Source organism: Mesoplodon densirostris, chromosome 10 (genome assembly GCF_025265405.1).
Source record: "Mesoplodon densirostris isolate mMesDen1 chromosome 10, mMesDen1 primary haplotype, whole genome shotgun sequence".
In the NCBI taxonomy this organism is placed as follows: Eukaryota; Metazoa; Chordata; class Mammalia; order Artiodactyla; family Ziphiidae; genus Mesoplodon; species Mesoplodon densirostris.
The window spans coordinates 90509649-90530411 of record NC_082670.1 but is presented as its reverse complement, the minus strand read 5'-3'; the positions used below and the strand labels follow the sequence as shown (position 1 = coordinate 90530411).

At 44.8% G+C, this 20763-nt stretch overlaps 1 protein-coding gene across 6 annotated transcripts in view; it reads left to right on the top strand.

The window, feature by feature from the left end:
• Window positions 1-20763, top strand: part of FOXP1 (forkhead box P1) — a 602050-nt gene that overhangs the window by 559314 nt on the left and 21973 nt on the right. For all 6 annotated transcript variants that reach the window (XM_060111624.1, XM_060111623.1, XM_060111622.1 and 3 more), the window contains one exon: window positions 11853-11936. In XM_060111624.1, the coding sequence (XP_059967607.1) occupies window positions 11853-11936 (84 nt within the window). The remainder of the gene's footprint in view (window positions 1-11852; window positions 11937-20763) is intronic.

Sequence of the window (20763 nt, the reverse complement as noted above, 5' to 3'; positions counted from 1 at the left end):
TTCCTGTGGATCACATTTGGGTGAGGGGCATTTTAACTGTGGGTTCTACTTCCTGATGTAACTTGTTGATGAACCCCCACCATATTTTAACAGTAATTCCCTCCTTGGTATAATTAATAGAAAATTCGTTTCTAAAAGTAAAAATTGGGTCAGAAACGGAGATTATTAAAATGTACAATTGCAAAAGGCTGACCCTACAAACCCCATTTATGCAGCCGAGTTCCAAAATGCTTTTGAGTGCTTGATGACTCACTGTGGCTTCTTCCTCTGGCTGGTTCAGTGTAGGCAAGAGGTTAGCCGACTGGGGGAAATTAAAACAATGTTGCACATTATATTGTTACCAGCCATCGAAAAGCCTATTTTGTATGCAAGACAGCAGTGCCGAGATATATGGAGAGCCCTAGGCTAAGTACAGAAGATAATTACATTTGGAATTTTACTGAGTTAAGTCATTTACAGCTTCAAATAGTTGCAGAGAAAAATCAGCCAAAACACACTTAAACTTTTTGTTTTGACTTTCAGGATAGAAAGGATCTTTTTTTTTTAATTAGTTATCATCTTATATGACAAATCATATTTTATTTTTAGTCAGAATGTCTCAAAAGTTATTTTCTTTAAGTAGTTAATATTTTTCCATTCAGACTACAGATATGAACTTATGAGGACAGTGGGATATTTATACAGGCAAAGGGCGCATCGTAAAATCCCCAAATTCTTACATAAGTCTTTGGAAACATGTTTAAATTTAGCGTGTTTATTGGGAAGGAAAGAAGGAGTATATTTATCTCACCCCCAGAGTTCACTGGTCGTTGAAGCATAGGAAGCCCTTAAAGAATTGGGTTGAACAAAACAAACTCCATGGCTATGGCTACCTGAATTTATGTGTCTCAGTGGTGGTGTTTATAAAGTGATCCAAGTTCCTGCATTTATGTATCTAATTGATAAAATTAAATTTTTAATGATCAGCTAGAATAAATTGTTTACCAGAGGTAATGGTTCACCTAGGTTGGCGTTCCAGACTGCAAGTCTGAGTGCGGGGCCACTGTTAACTACTCAGGAACTGACTATCTATGTTATTCACTATTCCTCACTCTCCACAGGAAGCGGGTGGGAGAAGGAAAGGAGTTAGATGATCAGTAAGTCAGGTGGTTATCTTCTGGCAGCTTTAATGTCGAGTTTTGGCGCATGTGGCCTGGGAGTGGTACAGACCGATAGGATGACTCTTGGATTATTTGTGGATTTCATGTAGTCATAGGTTTCCCTTCATCCTCCAGTCCTACATCCAACCCAAGGCAGGCTTTTCAACTTTTGATTGGAATCAGAGATGATCACCTGGCCAGAAGTTACTATGTGGTAGTTAACCAGTGATGTTCCTTATAATATTTTTGCCAGCGAGTTTGCTTGAATGGAAGAAGGCAGGGCTAATTCTGAAGAGTTCAGTTTCTTCCAAGCTTGAGAGAGTTGCTGCAACATTGACACAGTGCTTGTCAAGAGCAGGCCTTGGAAAACTACAGACCCTGGGCCGAATCCCATGAGCTGAGAAAGGTTTTTACACTCTGAATAGTTGGGGTAGGGGAGGTAAGAATCAAAGGAAGAATAAATTATATGAAACTCGAAGTTCAGCATCCACATGTAAGGTTGTATTGGAACACGGCCATGCCCATTGATTTACGCATTATCCGTGACTCTACAGCAGAAAAGTTGAGTAATTCCAACAGCGTCTCTATGGTCTGCAAAGCTGAAAATATTTACTATCTGGCTGGCCCTTGCAGAAGAAGTTTCCCAAGCAATTCCTGATCTAGAGGAGCAGAAGAAAACAATTTGCATCACATTATTAGCAACTTGTTCCCTTAGGTTCCTGGCTCCCTAAAGGTCGGCTCGCCCCTTCTTACTTCATCCTTCTTTGCCTTGGTATATAAAACCAGTCTAGTCACCATATTGGTCAGGTTCCCCCAAGGGCAGCTTCACCTGCAGTTATTATACTTGCCGATATTGGGGGTCGTGGAGAGCTGGCCAAGGGATATTCATTCATCTATCCCTTTGTCTACTCAGGCATTTAGCAAACATGACCCGGAGCCTGTAACATGGCAAGAGCCTTGTTGGGGCCACTAAGGAGTATAAGAGTGAGTGAAATGGATAGGGCTGCCCGCCTGGTTCTTATACTCTAGAAAAAAAAATAGACTATAAATAAATAGCTCTGCAGTGGCACTGTTCATTCATTGGGTAGTGTTCGCTGACACTAATGCGTTCTTGGAAACATCAGAAGCGAGCTCCAAAGAGACTTTCAATGCTAGATAAGGGCCAAACCCAAACAGATTTTACCCATTAGATATTTAATCAGATGAAATGCACAAGAAAATGTCAGCAGTTTTCTGTGCCCGATGCCCTTATCAGGGATTAGATGGAGACTCTTTGGGTGGCAGACCTGGTCTGTTTGGGAGAGTTTGGGGCAAAGTACAGTTATACTCAGAGCCAGACCCATTTGAGGCTTCCTGTTTCTCTGATGTTTGTATTTCCATTTGCCATTTCATGCACCCATGTCCGGAAGTGTACTTTTTAATTGACTTCACTAATCCTTGTGCCCAGAGAACCCGAGGTATTGGGGAAGCCAGGTCCGTGCAGCAGCTAGGCTACGTGGAAAGGGTGTTCTTGTGTCTCAGCAGCCTTTCTGTCTCGTTTCCCATTGGCATCACCCACGGTCACCTCTCGGTTCTCCCAACAGCAGACCGATATATGGGGCATGCCCTGTATATGACTGAGCCAAGGGCTACTTCGGTTTCCCTTAAAGAAGGCATTTCCAGGTCCAGGAAATACCTGAACCTCCCAAGTATCTCAAAGTCTGTTACACAATTACCATTTATTAACTCGAATGTGAAAACCGTCTGTGCCACTTAGCACTACAGGAAAGAGCCATCAAGGCCTGAGCGTATTCCTAAAGGGTGATCACTGTTAGAGTAGGAGGAGACCACCACCCCCCAGACTCCCTCTGCAGAGCAGTCCTGAGGCCTCTGGTGTTCACGTCTGGGAGGGAGGTCACACGTGCGCCCCCATTGTAAAAACAAACCCAGTAGGCTCATATTGGATCTTACAGTAGAGATCAACAGAGGCTCATTATGTCCACCCTGGAGAATCATTGTGAGAGGATTCCACTGGAGAATTCGGGAGGACAGAGTCAGTCCCAGATGTGACCAAAGCCAGGGAAAGCCGCTGGAGTGCTGTCCCGTGTCCCTTGCCAGCCCCCAGATCTAAACCCCAGACACCTCACCTCTGACCCCAAACAGGAGGCCCTTGCGTTTCTTACCGACAGTCAAACCTCCCTAAAGAATTTTATGCAATTTTTAAAAAATCACCATTGTTCCCCTTGGAGGACAGATAGTGTGGTTGGCCGTGTTTCCCTTTATGGTGCTCTGTGTACAACACTGCACTTGAACCAAAAGGAAGGAAAAGCCTTTAAGATTCTCATGGCAGAGTTCAAGCGACGAGGCAGAAATCAAGATGATGGGTTATGGAGTCTGGCTTAGACCTATCTATGCAGCACTGGGAGTGAGATGCATCTGTTCTTGTTTTTATTTTTGTTGGTAGGTATCAAAATATATAATGCACGTTTTCTTAGCAGTAGACTCCTTATGTAGAGCTTGTTGACAGAGAAAGGTTGGTTAATTCAGTTCTCATGTTACACCCTGTTACTGGTCTCACTGAGAGAGAAGGCCAGGTGGGGGGCGGGGATGGTGGTCAAAAAGACATCTTAGTGGGCATTTGAAGCCCTTTGGAATGTTTCTAACTGCATTTCATTATTACAAAGGCAGTTGTAATTTTTTGACATCTGTCAATGGACTGGATGGGGATTAACCCCAACTCTTACCAGCAAGCCGAGAAGTGATGTAAGATTCTACACTGTGCACGTAGGCACCTAACATGAAGACAGATGGACACCATAGAAATCGTTTGGGTCGAAGACAGGGAATGTCCTTTTTGAGGTCAGGGGATGTATTCTAAGATTTCACCTGTTAGATGTTCTCTGTTGACAAGTGTCTTCTGGATGATAGGCAGTCATGGAAATGAGTTAGAAGTGGAGGGGAAATCCCCGCCGTCGGTGTGCATGCTCTTACATGGGTCGTGAGTATAAGGCTCCCTCCCCACAGGACAGAGGGGCAGAGACACAGGGAGTGGGGACGTATTGAGAATCAGGGTCGCCCCCCCATCCCCCCAGTGCCATGGCCAGCCTTGTAAGGAAGCACCTGAAGCTTCCGTGAAAGTTGAGCACCTACTGTCCCCCAGATTTAAACGCATATTCATCCAGTTATGTGGGTTCACTCCAAAGGGAGATGCTCAGCCATCGAGCTGGGGATAAGGTATGTTGGTGGCTGGGTCAGAATTCCATTTTGGAAAAAGGGAAAAGCATCCAGTCTAACAGACAACAAGTGAAAACAGTCTTCTGACGGACTTGCCTGTCTTGGAAAGCTGAGACGTTCGTGGTATAGATACAGTTTTCTGGCCACGTTTATTCTTTTTAATCTGTTGTGTGACCGTGTGACCTTGCTCAGTGCTTAGCTCAACCTCTTTGGTGTATGAAGATGGACTCTGAAGGAAAGAAGAGAGGAGCCTGGGGGGTTGGGCCTGCGTATTATGTTCAGGGTGCAGCATGTGTCAGGGGACACGGCTCAGGACAGCCTCCCCACAACGTTCCCTCAGCCTGGAGACCCTTTAAAGTGAATACTGAAAGCAGCCAAGGGGAAATGAAGCCACCCAACCCATGGGGATGAACTGCCTGGCCCCGGGCAGGGAGTGTGGGTGGAGGGGTGCAGACCTTCTATTCATGAGTCATTTGATTCCATTCAGTCGCTGTTCATCAAGCACCTAGTGTATTCCAAGCCCTGGATATAGATAAGTAAGGCAGCTTCTTCCTTCCTGTAATGTGGAGGTGTCAGGGAAAAGAGCTCCTGGCGAGGACATTCCAGGCCAAAGGAGCCTCCTGAGAATATGCCTAGGTTGTAGGAGAGGGAGAAGGAAAGTGGAAGAATATTGTGTTCTTTTTTAAATTCATCTCTCTGTTCAACAGGATGGGATGGTGACCAGCCATTGCAGTTCGCTTACCTGGGACTCAGGGATTCCTGGGACTTGGGATTTTCAGTTTCCGAACCAGGAGAGTCCTGGGCAAACTGGGATGAGTTGGTTACCCTCACAATCCACTGGGATCCATCTGCTGTAGAAGAGATCTGTGGATTGCCCACATTCTGCTTGTAACTGTTTCATAAAGGAGCTCGGCAACCATTTGAAAGGATATTTATCGAGCTCCTACTGTATTGCCAGGGCACTGTCCTAGTGCATTTACCCTTAATTTCACTGAATCCTCACAACCCCTCTGTGAGTAGATTCTACCCTATTTCCTCCATCCCAAGAGTCACGTTTCAAAGGGCGAATCTCACCTTTGGACATCAGTATGTGTCTCATACATGATGAACATGAGCATGTTTAATGTAGTATTTCTTCTGGCTCTTTGAGAAGGTGTTACGCAACGGATGGTGATCTTAACAGTGACGGTCCTCTGAGAGTCAGAGGAGTAACTGGTGCCCTCCCAGCTTCCAAAAGAGGGAACTGAGGTATAGAAGATCTGATTAACTTGTCCAAAGCTAATGGCAAATGACGGGCAGGCCCTAGGATTGTAGTCCAGCCTCTGTAACCCATCTTGCTTTGCTTGCTCAGTGCTGCTGTATGGCTTTTTACACAGGGGTCATCATGCCCCTGCTGGGCAGGAACACATTTTCCTCTCCCCGTCTGGGTTCTTCTGGCTGGTTTCAGAGTTCAGTTGACATGAAGACAGAGTAACAGGAGAAAATCAAACGAAAGTGTAGCAACGTGTATACATGGGAGTGACCCAGGAAAACGGAGTCACTTACCAAAATGGCCAGAACCCCCACCATAAATACCATCTTCAGCTAAAGACAAAAGAGGGTGTTGGGGGTAGGGGTTTGGGCCTTCAGAGGAGAGGAAGGCACCTCACAGGGAGATGGAAAAGTAAATGTTTGGTAAATAAATGTTTGTGGGACCACGCAGATACAGTGGGACACAGAGTGGACTCTGATCTCTGGGCCCTGCCGAGCTTCCCACCCCTACCTCCTGCCCATATTCTTTGCAGATCCTGCTGGTGGTGGTTCTGTTCCGACAGGCCCTCTGAATTCTTTTAGGCAGTTGGGGGGAAGGTCAAAGTGTCTGAGTCTTTTGGGCCTTGAGTCTTTTCAGCTCGAAATAATCCGCATGCCAGAGAGACATTTTGGGGTGGCAAGTTTTGCTCTGCTACACCCCACGAGGTTCTCTGCACACACCCAGGCCTTACAGACTGAGGGTTTTGAAACTTGGCTGGTGAGGCCACGCTGTCCTCTGGCCCGAGGAGCTTTCTCCCCAGCAGTCCGTGGCAGCGGGGCCAGGGCTGGAGCTCAGCGACACTGGGCTCATTCTGAAGTTTTCCAAATCCATCTACCCCAGGAACTGTAAGCTCTGAGAAAATGTCAGCAGAAAGAAAAGTGCACACGTTGCACAAAGCAGAGGGAGACAGTAAGCCTAACACAGATCAGTGACTCTGGGGACTTCACCTGTGATGCCTCTACCATCAGCGGGGCTGTTTGTAATCACCTCAGCTTTCCGGACTTTCGCAAATATATTATCTGTCACGGGTCCCCCTTTGGACCTTTCTAACTAACCCCATTCAGAGCAGTTCTCAGGACAGTTCCTCACAGCGGTGGCCTCCTAGAGCCTCGTGACTCTCTGAATAAGCTCAGAGGTGCTGGGCAAAGAGAAGAGTCCTAATAGCACCACAGCTTCATGTGGCCACTGCTCCGTGCCAGGGGCCAAGAGACGCAGGGTCTCTGCGTGTCTCACTTCCACATCCCCCCTTGGAAAACCAAGACGCCGCTTTTTCATAGTCTAAAATCCTGCTTTACTCCAGGAGCATTAGAATTCCTAGACTATGACAGAGTATCAGTGTGCGTCTGCTTGAAATGTCCAGAGAGTCTTTAATAATAACATGTGAGGAATGTTAAGATGGTGACAGAATACAATAAAAGTCGGGAAATTCTTCGATTGGGGTGAAATGAGCCGTAGGTTGCCTACCCCCTGAGAGCTGGAGTTGGCCTTCAAGACCGAGCTGTGAAGGCCTGCGAATGACCACTGTTAGAGAGAGTGGCTGGAAAATAGCTATTTGGTAAATACTCAGTTTGGTTAAAAGAATTTCATTTCTCCTCCTTCCAGTTGCCGCTTTTTTTTTCTTTTTTTTGGCTTGTTTTTCTCCTTTGGATCGTACGCCCTTAAGAGACCCCGGGTGACAAGATCCATTCTTCCTCCGTCGGTTCTGTTGGGACCGTCACTGTATGCAAACCTGCTGAGGGAATCTAGACTGCCCCCCGTAAGGCACGTTCAGTCCACGGAAGAGAGTGGTGTCTCCCCAACGTACCTCGTTAGACTTGGACCCTTGGGGTCTTTCTTAGAAGCACCTCTTCCGTTGTCTGTCCCCTGGAGGACTGGGCTCAGCAAGGTTAGGTCGGATTCCCGTGAATCTGGGGATCATCACTGGACTAATCCGGACTCGCCGCCTCATAACCTGGGTAGCACTGCACATTCCACCCTGCCCCCACTGCCCGAGGTTCTGCCTACGGAGGGCAGCATGGAGGCAGGGAGAGAGGCAGAGATCTGGGCTCCCAGGCAGTGTCCCAGGTGATGTCTGGGATCACAGCGGTGTAGGAAGGTCAGACCAAGCATCCTGTCACCGGGATTCTAGCCTTAGCGTTGCGCCTTCCCAGCTCCACGACCTCGGGTTAAGTTCTCCCCGTGAGCCTCAGTTTCCCCCGCTGTAAAACACGACACGAGGACCAGAAGACTTGACCTAGCCACAGCCGTCTGGGCTTCTGTGAGATCGAATGAGTGGCCTGGCCCCTTCTTCCCTCCATCCTCAGTAATTCCAGCATTTTTTCCCACATCCCAAACCCTTCGCTTATTTCAAGACTTCTTTCCTCACAAGTGAGAGCCACCAAATTGGGCTTAAAATGATGAGTCCTCCTGACAGTGCAGAAAATGATTGTGTTCAGTGAACCCCAAATCAGGCTCCCTTTTCTCTGCTAAAAGAATGAACGTGATCTCTCTTAGTTTTTATCTTTGAAGGTGGTGCACGGGGCCCCTAGCCTTCGGCAGTTATCAGCAGGTCTGGAGCGAGACCCCCGTTACGGTCTTGCCCAGTGTGGACTATCTAAAACCTGACTTGAGGCCATGGGTAACAGAAAAGGGGATGACCTATATCAGCCGAGGGGAGAAAAAGCATTTGCCTAGGACGAGGGACAGATACAGTGAGAAGCAAGGAAATAAATCCATGAGAAATGGGCTTATCTTTCCTGCGCTTCTGGTTCCCTTCTTTAAACCATCAAAATTCTCTCCCCAGTTAGCCCAGCTGCAGACTCCATCGAACCCCTGTTATGTTGATCCAGATTCCTCAGCCACTAGAAGTCTAGATAGACTTGACTGATTTAACTTTCCTATTAAAAAAAAAAAAAAAAGGGGAGAGAGAAGGAATTAGGTTTTTTTGAGCATTCTCGAAGCGCTAGGCTCTATGCTAAGCTTGTTATGTGCAAGAATTTATTTAATCCTCAAAACAACTCTTGAAAGTTCAGAGATTATTATTCCATATTTAGAAGGAGAAACAAAATACTTGAAAAGGTTACATAATGTGCTCAGAGTTGCAGAGCCCGGATTCAAATCCATCGAAGTGTGCTTGTTGGGTCCACGTCCTTTTAGCCCATTTTTGACTCTGCTGTCATGCTTCAGAATGGGTGCACAAGCGTGCTAATGTAAACAAACACTGCACAAGCAGCTCCCCTTAATGTGTGTCCTGTTGTCATTCCTTTTATGCTAGGTGGTACTCCTGTACCCACCGGGAAAGCTTTGAGAGGGTAATTCTCTCTTGATATCACAACATAAAAAGATGGGTAAATTTGTCAGCTGAATTTTTAGTTGACCTTCGGACTGAATTTCCCATCTTCCTTTTCTTTGCTTGTCATGGGATTCAGTAGAGGGAATGCTGGAATATATTTGCTAATATTAAATGTTTGTATTCCCATATTATAATAATGAAGGGATGCCATGAAAATTGACGGGGGGATGGTGAGCTCATGGGATGATGACATACAAAGCCCTAAAGAATCTGCAGGCTTTTCGAAGCACCAGTGAGTATTGTAAATGCAGGACAGGCACTTGAGACAGAGGAGGTGGTTTCACTAGGTGTGAATTTTTAGCCATTTTGCATTAAAAAAAAACCCAAAAGGTGAGTTTGGCGGATTTTTTCCTTCAGTTGCTAAAACAGTTTGTGGTAGAGTTAGAGCTGTTATTGAGGATAAAAATCCAAAACCCTTCCAAGAATATACAGGACATGCTAGTTGACACTCATAAACAGCAACAAAAGCTTGGATTTTTGCCTCTTCCTGTAACCTTGCCCATCTTTCTATAGTAAAGCAGAACTAGGATGGTAGACTTGAGGTTGAGGCAAGATAAGGAACCTGGGTAATTCTCAAAATGGACGATGAATTCTAAGTAATATTCACATGGAAAAATAAGAAACGATTCCCTACGGCAGTAAACCACCAGGGTTATGGAGGTGGCTGGGTATACAGATTCTAGGTATGTGTTTGCCACGTGGTATTACCACCTTTGATCAGTAAAAGGTCAGCCTCGTAGACATTTGGAAGGAAGAGAGAGGTGATGGTTTCTTTTGGTGCTGGGAATTTGGATTTCCTTCGACTTGGTCTTTGTAATTGCTCCATCAACAGTGTTTACCCCCAAATTAAGTCACTAATATTCATCAGACTCTTCAGTAAATATCACCTCCCACCCTTTAATTTGTAACGTTCAGTACAACAGACTACTTCTTGTTTTTTGGGGGTTTTTTTCTTTTTCTTTTTTTTGCGGTACGTGGGCCTCTCACTGTTGTGGCCTCTCCCGTTGCGGAGCACAGGCTCCGGACGCGCAGGCCCAGCGGCCATGGCTCACGGGCCCAACCGCTCTGCGGCATGTAGGATCTTCCCGGACCGGGGCACGAACCCGTGTCCCCCGCATCGGCAGGCGGACTCTCAACCACTGCACCACCAGGGAAGCCCACTTCTTGTTTTTAAAAAGAACGACATATATGCCTCCATTCCTTCTGCTCCACAGTAATTTTAAAACAAAACATTTTTCTTAATCTAAGAATGTTTTAGTTGTAATGTCGAAAAACTTAGGACACTTACATAAAAAAACAAATAACTAGAAAAATGCCATTGCTAACATTTTAATTGTTCTAACTGAGCCACTTTGGAAAACTAAATTCCTTTAGCATTATGTGTTCAGAGCATCTTTTAGTTTGGCTGTTCAATAACTGACTAAAGAACAGAGGGTGAATAACATAAAGTGGCTCCTAATATGGTATCATTTTCATTTCCTGTTTGTTGGAAGATAAATGCTAACACTGGAAGGCTTTTTTTTTTCTTTCTTTCTTTCTTTCTTCTTAATTTATTCCTCCCTGAACCACAAGGGAATAAAAAGAAAAAAAAAATCAAATGTGATATGGCTTGAGACTGAGTCATCCAGCTAGGATAAGCCGAAAGCTTTTTCTTTCTTGTTTTTGTACCCTTTCCCTTTTCTCTGCCTTGCCCCAATTCCTGAAACATACCCCTCCCTTAAAACACACTTTGCTTTAAAAATGTGAGTCTTACTTGATTGGGGGGGGGCAGATAATTTTAGATTTAAAAAATTAATTGTTATTTAAAAGATTTAATATTAATTATGTGACATTGATGGAATGCGTCTCTCTCCAATTTTAAGGCATTATTTTGGACAAATAGTCTATAAAAGTACTGAATTAAGATTTTTTTTCCATCTCTTCCTCCCCTCCCTCCCTCCCTCCCTCCCTCTCTCCCTCCCTCCCTCTCTCTCTCTCTCTCTCTCATATTAATCTCTTCTACATTTCCCCAAAATTCTACAGCTGTTCTCTTAACTATATCTGTACCTTTGGGGGATACATTTCCCACTTCTTTTACAGACATAATTATCATATGTCCCCTATGCTCAACGATCTTGAACTATCAAAGATACCACTGTGTATGAAAGAGTCCAAGGCAAGCGTAAAGAAGGCAGCATGTAATAAGTAGTATCTGAGTGCCTACTACATACATCCAATTAGAAACTCATGTGCCTTCAGAAGATAATGTTTGATAGAATAAGGAGACTTGAAGTTTTGGTACGATGAGACTAGCACATAATAGGTACTCACATACTGAGTCCGTGAATGAGTACGCTTATTCTGCATTCACTTGCAAATGGGGGCTCGTCCGCCCTTGTAGCTCTCTGCCTGCCTTGCCAAAGTTGCTGGCCAGTACTGTCTTCACCTGTGCCTACCTGTGAAGAAAGATGGAGTTAATTTTGCATAAGTGTATCTGTGTGTCTAGGAGTTTCTCCACAACCCCAACGGATGAATTTATGAGTTTTTAGCTCCCTAGCTTATTTTCCTTTGGCTTCCTCATGAATCAGGTTGGTTAATAGGCGTGATTCACGGTTTTGTCTCATAGCTGTCTGTGTTACATGGGACTCCTTGGTGCCAGCAGGTCTAGGACTTCCCAGTTAAAAGCTCATGCATCTTGTGTGGAGAAATCGCACACTAACACCTCTAGTTACTCGGAGTTTGGCAGTGGTCATATAGATTTCAAAATGATTAAGCAGTGATGCACATTTTGTCATGCGCCAGGGGGCCATAGTGTCATTTGGAATGTGTATCATTTGGGATGTTAAAGGAGTAATGCATCTGCATTCAAAGAAATAACAAAGCATCTTCTCCCTACCAGCTTGCAAAAGACAAAGAGCGCCTGCAAGCCATGATGACCCACCTGCACGTGAAGTCTACGGAACCCAAAACTGCCCCTCAGCCCGTAAGTACTGAAATGACCCCCGTGGGGAACCCTACAGTATTTCTTCTCTGCTTCCCTACCCCAAGGATGGAGGATCGCCTAGTCTGGCAGCTCTGAGTAGTGAAAGACTTAAGCTCCGTCTGGTTCTGATTACCTTTTATGAAGAGGGCAGCGTGCTGGGCATTTAGGGAGATAGATATGGGATGATTCAGGCACAGTCGTTCGCCACGAGGCCCCACCATCAGCTCTTCTTTGGGACAGATGACTGATGCTACACCAAGGTACTAAAACACATTACGAGAGCTCACTAGAAGGGAAAAAGCAAAACAGAACAGAAAGCAATCTTTCTGATTTCTCAATGGTGGCAACACAGAGAGAAGACAGCCAGACCAGGAAAGCAGAGGTAAAAGGCATGTCAGCATGGTTTAGCCAAGAGGCAGTGGGTGTGAGAAAAGGAGTGAGGGATAGTCCAGTCCAGTCTAACTGCAAGAAGGGACAGAAAGAGGAAACACACTGTCGGAATAGTCAGAGGCTGTAATTACGGAGAACATCTAACGGTCACTAAAGAGTTTGAAGCGAAAATGACTCCTTCGTGGTGAGGAGACCAAACATGGTGCCCTGAAATTACATTACATACATTACTTTTAGGAGTCTCTTACTTCTTGCCTTGTTCCCTTTTATTTGACTTTCAAGAGCGTCACCAAGCACAGACGGTTAATATCTAAGTGGAAGGGTGGTAGCTGAACCCCAAATCTTGTCTTGGGCCTCATGACTTGTTGCAAGTTGATCGCTTTCCCAGTTGTGTTTCTTGTATACTTACAGTTCTCAAAATCTAGTAGCTTCAACTGATTATTCACAATGGGGAGAGTGCTTTGCTTCTTGATTTTTAAGGTTTGTAAAATTTAAGGGTACACTGCCTTTATTTGATTTTGCTTGGAGTCACTGTGTGAAAATTAATTGAGCGTTGACAATCTATAGTTAGTACCAGCAATTTTAATCAATATGCAGTGATGCGGCGTAATGGCAAAGTATTGGTTTATCTGTTTTGACTGATTTTTTCCTATAAATAAAGCAAACATACACCCATACATGTATGATTTATGGTGATAGAAATAAAGCGGAGTCAGACTATTAACCCAGCAAATATGGTAGCCTGCCAAGATGCAGTTGGCAGACAAAATTAATGTCTGAAACAGAACACATTACTGAGATATAGGACATAAAATCATTAAACACTTTGCACATCCATTTTTACTAGGGGAGAGCCCTTGGTTTCCATGTGTTTCACAGTAAACGGCTGTAGGACCCAATGTGTAGGCTACCCAAGAGAAAGGGGGGCAGGGGGAGGCCATTCAGCATCGCGGAGTCAGTAGTCAGCTGTGCTCTCGGTGGTATTCCTGTCAACCCCTTCTTTTAAGGAGGGTCCTGGGAATACTATGAACCCAGCTAAGCAAATTGGTAAGATCCTGGCACGACTCCACTGAGTTCTCCAGCGGGTATAGGGAACTTGAAACTCTCCGGAAGTCTTCAGATGGTTGTCGTTGGTTAGGGAAATGGTTTTCCCCAGGTTGAAGGGTTTGCATCTCTAAACCTAGCAACAAGGGAGAGAATGAGATTATCCCCTCCTTCCTCCGTGGATTAAATACAAGTGATATGAGGTTAGATATTCAATATGAGAACTAGAATAATGTTTGGACTCCGCACTCTAGGAATATACTCATTTGGGATCATGAGGCTCCTTGGGAGGAGGCGGGATAAAAGCAGAAAAGGAATTGCAAAACCCCACGGGGCACTCAGCGAGCGACGGGGCTGGATGCCGGCAGGGAGCGCCATATACATAGGCCTCCATAGGCCACAAAAGGGACCCTTGGGAATCTCCATGAGGACCCGTGTTAGGCAGCCAGTAAACAGGAAAAAGCAGTCCTGGGGGAAATGCACAGGGCAGGAAGGTTTGTCTTGATTAGTATTTTTAAAAAAATGTTTTACATGCTAGAAAATTATAACTTCGAAGGGGACCTCCTACTAAATTTATTTTTAACTGCTCTATTGAAAATTCTCTACCACTAGTCAACATTATCTCTTAGTAGCTCAGCACAGTACTTCTTTATTAAAAGAAATAGGCACGAATATTTTTGACTGAAAAATTAATAGCTTTTGAATTCATACGCAGCAGGTTTTCTTTTGCAAAGAAGTCCAATATCGCTGCACAGCACTTCTATAACCATTTATTTAGAGTCCAAGTCAAACCTTTGACAGTTAGAGCAGTGCTACAAGCCAATATAAAGAACTCCAAGATGTAAACCAACAATAGGCCGTCTGTGTGAGGTTTGCCATTGTCAAATACATAGATTGTTTGGATTAGTTTATGTAAATGGACTGTTGTATTACCCTTTGGGAAAAAAAAAAAAAGATCACATTTGTGTATGAAAAGTGGTTCCCTTCACAGGCAGCATTATAAATTCCTTATCCTTTAACTTACGTGTAAGAAGTAAAAATTGGTGCCTGACAAGCAGATATTGTGTGACGCTCTGTTGCCAGAGAGAACCTGCCTTCTTTTCATTCATTGGAAAATAGAAAATTTTATTATAGATACCATCTTATAAATCGGGAATTATTAAAATATGTATAGGTGAGGCATTGGGAAATTAATTATAAAAGGTAGACGTGTAGTGTTTTGCATACATTTTTACTTCTTTGCCCAAAAAAAGGGGAGGGGTGGACACAGAGCAAACCCTCGATGCTTTCAACTTTAGGGATACAGAGTTATCTGATGATTGGTTCTAAAGTGCAAAAGACTCCCTTTTGCCTATAATTGATTTATTCCACCTGAAATAATAGAACGCTCAGTGTATGTTCAGATGCGTATCGTTCTAGACGCTCTGATTTGAAGGAAGCAGTCCCTGGGATGCAAATCTAACCTTAGCTGGGGACTCTCATGTTAGAGTCTTGCCAGGAAGTTTGTGAAGTGGTTTTTTTTTTTTTTTCTTTTTTCCATTTCTGTTTAAAAAGGAACTCGGTGTTTATTTTAAAATCCTTAGTCACTAAGTGATAGAATGCTTTGCTGTAAACGTTGCTTTTCACTAAATGCCATTTGGGTGGTAAGTGTCATTTGCTGTGTCCAGTCATCCAACCAGTTCCCATTTCACTGCCAAAACCTTCTTGGATTGTTCTGACAGCAGCCCGTAGACGTGTTCGCTGGATGCTGTTGTGGAACTCATGTTCCCATTTGGCTAATCAGAGGCTATGCTCATCTCGGGAGAATCCCTAGTTTTTAGGCGTGGGTTTGAGCGTGACTCCCCCTGGAAAGCGTGTAGAGGAACTGAATAGGGGTTTACGGTGGTCCTATTCCACACGTGCCTCCGATAACATCTTCGCCTGCTTGCTTGAAAATCTTTTAAACCGATAAAAACCTTTCCTTTCGTAATTATACCCAGGACTCAAACTGCAGTGCACGCTGTTTTTGTGAAGAGAATTCCTGAATTTAAAATCGAATTATTGCGTCAACGAATATTTATTGGACGTGCGACAGGAAAACATAGGGTAGTAAAACCAGACAGAACCATCCCTGCCATCGAGGTGTTTGGGGTCTCGTGGGACCAACTACCAAAGACACACTCCCAGGCTCTCCCTGCATGAGCTGTGCTCTGGGTGAGTGAGTGTGTGGACCTCTGCCCTAGACGTCTAGGTGGGGTTGAGGAAAGACTTCTGGGACAAGTGACATCTAAGGTGAAACCTGAAAGGTGAATAGGAAGAAGTGGAAAGAAGCGAGCTTCGTGACTCTTTTCTCGGGTTAAGAGTTAGGTGCGTGTGTCCGTGTGTCTCTGAGGAAGGGAACTGGGAAAGTGTGTGAAGAAGATCAGAGTGGAGGGAAGAAAGGAATGGCCAACAGCAGCTGAAATAAGCTTTCGTTTGTCATAACTTTACTTAGAAGCTTTTAATTTTATTAAGGCTGGCCCCTGCTTGGAAAAGTTTACCAGAACAGAGCTGTACATTCTAGCAATGGGGGACATACAGTGGGCAAAGGCGGGCTTGACATACGTACAGAATGGCCCCGTGTATTGTATGTTGGCGATTTAAAAGATTCGTCTCTTTTCCGTGTTCAGAGAAGCACAAGCGAAAAATCAGGTGATCGTAAACTGTCCTAATGAGAATGATATTCTTTTGTTCCAAACTCGGTACCAGTTAGTGTTCTCAAGGTAAACACCAAAATGGATTGCTTGGGGGTGAATGCTTGTCCTTGGAGGGAGGCCTCACTCAGAGGATAAAATGATAACCACCACCACCAAGAAGCATGTCTGCACTAATACTTTATTAAGTTGTTAAGGATTTTTGAAAAAGGCTTTTTCACTATCATAAGGTCAGGAAAATACCCTAAGTCATATTCTATAATCCTGAGAACGTAAGAGGTAGGCTTTGCTTTAGGGTATTCCTACCCACCGGAGAACAGCTCCCAACGCTGGAGAAACCACATCCCTTCAGATTTGGTGGGCAAGTAATTAAAGTGTAGGTACTATCTCCTTTATGGAAATGTTATAAAACACAGGAACTTGGCTATTTGAAGCGAAAGGCAGTATTAGATTTTCCTTTGCACGCATTCTCGTTTCCTCCAACTGTAGCAATTAGGACTGTTTGGAAATAGTTTTTAGCTACTAATAAAAACAGAGAGAGAGAGAGAGAGAGAGAGAGAGAGAGAGTGTGTGTGTGTGTGTGTCCATCCGTGTGTTCCCTCCCCCCGTGCCCCCCGCTCCGCAAAAGGGGGGGTCTTTTAACTCTTAACGAAGTGGCTGATTTTGTGGGCTGCTGACTGCAGCCTGGCTGTTGAGTTGGGGAAATAATTTGATGCCGTCATAAAGAGAGATTCGCAAGCACCACACACACACAAGGGGTGTTTATATACTGTTTCTAGTGAAGTCCCCCACCCTGAGGTTCATCCTGACGACCACCTTCTCGGTCACTGCCCTGCGCCAGGGCCCAGATCTAAGGCAGTAGCAGGACCAGGCAGAGAGAGCTCTCCCCAAGGCCACCCCCCGACCCCCTGCCACAGTCTGGTGACATCTTTCCCGTCCCTCCAGCCTCAGAAAAGGCCACCTCTGAACGTGAGGGATTCGTGTCTAGAATTCACCTGCTCAGGCCAGTCGAACCAACAGCAGAAAAACGAGTGAGCCCCAAAGTCCATACTAAGCGGCTGGGTCCCTCGGTGTCTGGGTTTCAGGTTTGCCTTTTGTTCTCAGCATCTGTTCTGAAGCGAGGCAAAAGCACACACAAAAATACAGATGAGTCCTTATGGGAATCCTTACAACAAGTCTGTTTCTGTCTGGGGTTTACCTCAGCCGTTTGTTGATTTTTTAAAAAATGGGAGTGACTCACCGTCTTTACAAGAGAGAGAGGAGGTTACTGTTTAAAAACGAAAGATAAATCTTTCGAAAAGGGGCTCGGCAGAGTACCGGGCAGCTGATCTGGTTCCAGTTGTTTGGATGGGTAAGATTTCTAGGATAGTCCCCCCTGGAACTGACCTGGGAGAAAAGCCGACGGTTGAGAGTGCATAGAAACTAAAAAAAAAAATAATAAAGCCCTACGGCAATCTTAAGTGACATAAGAATTTAAGCTTTTGGCCGGCGTTTCAAAGAGATTATCTTTGCCGAAATCATCACATGATGGAAACTTGCCATGTAGAAAATATCAGAGTTACTAACTTTTCTAAACATAGCAACTTCTTTTTAAATAGAAAATGAACACAATCTGAAAAATAGGAAAAGAAACCCTCCCAGAGTCCCCATCCCTTCCTGCTCCAGGCCCCGGAAGAAAAAAAATCTCTCTTCCAACCTGAGCTACAGTCAGAAACACGAAGCACACATGCTTTCATTTCTAATTGATGATTATATTATTAAGTTTTAATAGTTTACAGTTCAGGTGAATCTTGCAGGATTGCCGCACACCCCTCACCGTTCCCGGTTTGCTCTGCTGTTCTAAGCCTGTAATTAATTTGTGTGTGTGTGTGGTGGGGGGCGTAGGGGGTCCAGTTTTTTCAGAGAGAGACCTTAATGAAAAGAGCAGGTCTGGTTTGAACGCAGAGCCTGTCTTGAAACCTTCCCCCTGCTGCATCTTATCACTCCCCCGTGACCTTCCTCCCCAAAGATGGTTTCTCCTCGAGACCAGCATGTGATCATCCAGCCCGAGTTTGAAAGTTAAGAAACTTCGATCGCCGTTGACAAGGTTAACATTTCATTAACTTGTTGGTTCAGCCTTCAGATGATTTTGCGAGGCGAAGCACCCTGTGTTTGGAGTTTACCGCTTTTTGTTCTTTCTCCCCTCGCGGGCTACAGTCGTGTTTAATTTGGAATCGGGGCTCCTTTGGCAAATTAGCAATTAGAACAATTATATGGGAATATGTATATGTGTCATTAGTTTTCCTGCAAATTAATAGCAGGGGCAGAGGTCAGGCAGAAATTTTCCACTTGACTGCAGTTCCTCTGTGGAGACTTGGCACTTGGTTCTGGAATGGCCACAGCTGCTCTCAGCCACCCTCTTCCTCTAGGAACTGTCTTTTAATTAGTTTACCTCATAGCCATCATTACAAATATTACTGCCTCCCCTCCTCGAAATAAAATTACTGTTTCTACAAAATATTCCAGTGACATCTTGCACCACTGCACATTGATGGTGGGGTCAGTCGAATGCAGCATTTAATCATTAGATCACCTCCATCCGCGTCTTCTAATTAGAGTCCTTACAATACATTTTTATCTGGTAATTAGCCGAGATTGGCTACTTCCTCTGTGGCTTATTAGAGACAGACCAGCAGTGGGTGTGAATCACCGTGTCATTTGTCAAGCCTGGTTAAAAAAAAAAAAATCCTCTCTGCTGTCTTCTGGCTTGGTGTTGATTTCCACTTGGTACCTGTGTTTCAGAGCCTCCAGAAAATTCAGCTGCATCTCTTTCTTCGTGGATCGTGCTAACCGGGAGGGATTTTCTTCTCGACTGTTGATTTTTCAGTAGAAACAGTCCAAGTATTAAGGCTGCAAGGATGACATTCTTTTCGTGTTTTATGACTTTGTACCCGTATCGTGGGGCTTGTCTGTTCTTGTAGGTGAGCTCCCAAGAGATGGGCCTGCACTTGCTGAATGTGTCCACGAGTTTGGGGTTTTGGCAATTAACTAGAACCCAGCGGACCTGGTGATCTTCCTCACAGAACTGGAGAGGAGCGTGCATATTTCCCGAGGACACTGTATTTATATTATAATTTTCGTTACCTTCTAAAGAACGCCGTGGTGTTGAGGGTACTGTTCTTCAACCGAAGAGCCCAGAAGCAGAGTTAGTTCTCGGAATTGTTTTATGGTCGCTCTGCCTGTTTTCCTTTGATCAGTGTCTGCATTTGATGGTAAGCCCTTCGAGGGCAGCAGTTGTCTGTTCTGTTCCTTCTTTTGTCATTTCAGTTCCCATTGCCATATGTTTGCTGGGAAAGATTTATTGAATGTCAGTTATAAGCAGGGATAAAAGCTAATCCCCAGGTCCCTTCCAAAAATGAGCATGCAGAAAAGTGAACCCGGATAGTGTTTATGGTTCCCATTATCTGGGCGTAAGGAGACTGTTATACAGAGGGCCTAGAATCACCAGTGTCTGTGTGATTTTGAGTCCAGGTTGTGAATATGGGCACATTATTTAATCTCCCGTGAGCCTCTGTTTGCTTATCTGTGAAACGTGAGTAACAACATCTCAAGTATTCGTGATGGTATGAGAATTCAGCAAGACCAGGCGGTGGCAGGGGGTTCACAACGTGGTTTTTACAAATGGTACCCATGACTTTCCCGAGCATTTGGATGCTCTTAAGCCTAAGAGCATCTGAATTTTAAAAGCTGTATATTTATGAGCATTAGCCTTCTGTGCGCTAATTTCCTTGACCCGTTGCTGGGGCTGATGCTTAGACACGCTATTCCTGTACTTGGTCAGTGAAGAAGGCCCAAGGCAAAGAGGAGGTCAGCCCCAGCCTTCCCAGATCTGCTCCATCCCGTGGCTGCTACGCTAGACCATGAGCACTTAAGTTTGCAAATGTGTGTCACGAAGTCAAGTTTCCAGCACTAATAAAAAAGCAGCTCCCAGCATCTGCCCAGCTTGCTGGGGGATTCATAAGGGTGGTGCCATCTCCACAGCTTGCACTTATCAGGCATGGGGGAGCCTGGGGTGTAGGGATTGGTGGTGGACGGGGCGGGGCGGGGTGCGGTGCGGCGGCGGCGGCAGTCTGGTGTTGGCTGAGTCAGCATTTCAAGGGAGGGAGAAAAAGGAAAGCCCAGCCAAAAGCTTGCAACCCAGTGTTCGGTTTCCAGTGCCATGTTTATGTTTTTCCATTAATACTTTCTCAACGATATTTGATATTTCTCATTACTAGGGTATGAGTAAGGTTGAGTCTTCCCAACAAATTAGAACTCTCTTTTAATCTGTTCCTTGATTATGATCTCAGAGGAATCTCGTTTTTAATACTTTCCACAAATAATGTCTTGGACTTAGGACTGTTGCAGTGGTGAACCAGACTTAATTTGTTAAGTGATTCACAATCTGGTTTGAGATAGTGATACCAAGTAAGGCTACTTTGCCAAACTTTCTTGGATTGGGGGCAGCTACAAGTTCCTCAGAGGGCAGTTCTGGGTAAACGGTAAGAACTCTGTTGAAAACAACCGAGTTCTTCAGTGTAGCCAGACTTAATACTTCAGTAGCAACGAGTTTCTGGAGAGGAGGACAGGCTCATGTTTCCAGTTATTAATCAGAGAAACACTTCAAGGTGCGGGCGAAACAGATAGAAAGAAGGAAGGAAGGAAGGAAGGACCGAAACAGGACTCCTTCGTTTTCCTCTGTG